Genomic DNA, 1,842 nt, shown 5'->3' on the forward strand with positions numbered 1-1,842 from the left:
AGCTATCTCGGGCTATTAGCGTTTTACTTTTCTTAGCGCTAAAAGTGACGTATCTTAGCTGTGACTTTGTCCCGCAGCTATCGCCGGCTATTTTAAACTTTATTTACTAGTAAAGCTGAGCTGTGTCAAACGAGACCTACGCTTCATTTTAGGCTAACACTAACGCCGTGGAGGGCCTAAGAACGGTATATGAAGTATCTCTTTTAAATAGTACATGGCCGAGGCAACTCCTTTCAACACGCCCGGGCTTGGAAGCCAAAGGTCAGCTTCTGCAGATCATAGACAACCCTGAAAGATCTCAGGGCTTTGTTCCCTAGAATCTGAACATCCGGCACGCCAGCAGCGTCATTCGACTGGAACGCCAAACATATGCGATCAGTTGACTGCTGATGGAACACATTCTCCGGCGGTAGTTCCAGCGTAGCCCTTAGGAGCTGCATCTGCACCGTCGGCAAGCTCCTCCAGTTCACCGGCTCGCCGCCGGCAGGCCTGAAGCAGACCTTCCGACCGTACTCACGGTAATACGCCTTATCTTGCATCGCCGACGCTATCGCCTCGGCGAGAGCATAAAAAACTGAGGACGAGACGAAGGTGTCATCGGTCCCAGAGTCGACCACCAGGATCTGGCGCCCGTCGACCTCCAGAGGCTTCCCGTCGACGGCGATGCCCAGCAGCAGAACCGAGTAGACGTGCTGCCTACGCCCGTACCCCCTGATCAATGTCGTGACGAGCTCCAGCTTCTGCGGGTACGGCCCGACGATGAGAAACCCCTCGGCGCGGTGGTCGCCGGGAAAGCAGTAGGCGAAGGCGTTGTAGGTCGTCAGCCGTGCCATCTGGTTGAAGAAGGAGTAACGCTTGTCGCCGAGGCCGATGACGCCCGCCTCGAGGCCGTAGAACATGTCGTCCTCGCTGCACCCGAAGACGAAGTCGTCGACGATGGTGTAGTTGTCGCCCAGGGCGAGCCTGTCCCTCCCGAGCTTCCCCGCCGAGTACTGCGACCCGTAGCGCAGGCCGTAGAGGCAGGTGTCCGTCTCGTCGACGCAGCCGTAGGGGACGCCGTTGTCGGCCTGGATGTCGAGGCAGTCCTCGTCGGAGCAGCCGACGTGACGGTACGTGGCGGAGCGGTGAGGGTCCAGCTTGGGGCCAGCTTCTGCCGCCTGCTCGTGGCACCGTATCCGACACCTCTTGCAGTTGACCCAGGAGAGGGTGGAGCCGGTGTCGATGGTGACGAGGTTGAAGACGGCAGGGGTGCCCAGCCTGATGGCCATGAAGTACTTGCCTTGATGGATCTTGTCGTTCCCAATCACGGTGCCTGCGTCTGATACGCTTGCTGCGTGGATCGTCGATGGGTCTTCGTCAACACACGGGTGCTTCATGTGGAACACAGGGAAGTGGAAGGCGCCATCTTTCCTCTGCCGAGACTCTGAGCATGCATCCATTGGGGGTGTAGGATCAAAATCAAAATATAAAAACATGAAGAAAATATAGGAGTAAACTCTATTTGCAATGTACTAGCTACATCCATGGACAAAATGAACAATCACAAAAATAAAAAAGAAATGAAAAGAAAACAGAAACATGAAGGATCATGAAGACAAGGTTGGCATATATAATCTCGTGCAGATGAATGAAGAGAGATTACCGTACGTCGCTGGCGAGCATACTCCAGTGCAGTTGCACGGTCCGACCATATAGCTTAGAGCAAGCAACACCATGACAAGCACCGGTATAAATTCCATTTCGGGAAAAATCAGTAGTATTTGCTTGTAAGGTGTGTGCAGTGTGCACGGCAGGCTGCATATGTTTGGGCTTCAAGAAGCTACACTCTAAGAGCATGTAGTG

At 54.2% G+C, this 1,842-nt stretch overlaps 1 protein-coding gene across 1 annotated transcript; it reads right to left on the reverse strand.

Annotated features, from left to right (window-relative positions):
* Window positions 1-233: 233 nt before the first annotated feature.
* On the reverse strand, window positions 234-1,439 carry LOC136507192 (aspartyl protease family protein At5g10770-like). Its single transcript, XM_066501992.1, has one exon. The coding sequence runs from the start codon at window positions 1,437-1,439 to the stop codon at window positions 234-236; it is 1,206 nt and encodes a 401-aa protein (XP_066358089.1).
* Window positions 1,440-1,842: the final 403 nt, after the last annotated feature.

The sequence above is a fragment of the Miscanthus floridulus genome, chromosome 15, assembly GCF_019320115.1.
Source record: "Miscanthus floridulus cultivar M001 chromosome 15, ASM1932011v1, whole genome shotgun sequence".
In the NCBI taxonomy this organism is placed as follows: Eukaryota; Viridiplantae; Streptophyta; class Magnoliopsida; order Poales; family Poaceae; genus Miscanthus; species Miscanthus floridulus.

Excerpts from the sequence above, each read along its gene's own strand:
- LOC136507192 (XM_066501992.1), bottom strand. The coding sequence starts at position 1,439 with ATGGATGCATGCTCAGAGTCTCGGCAGAGGAAAGATGGCGCCTTCCAC.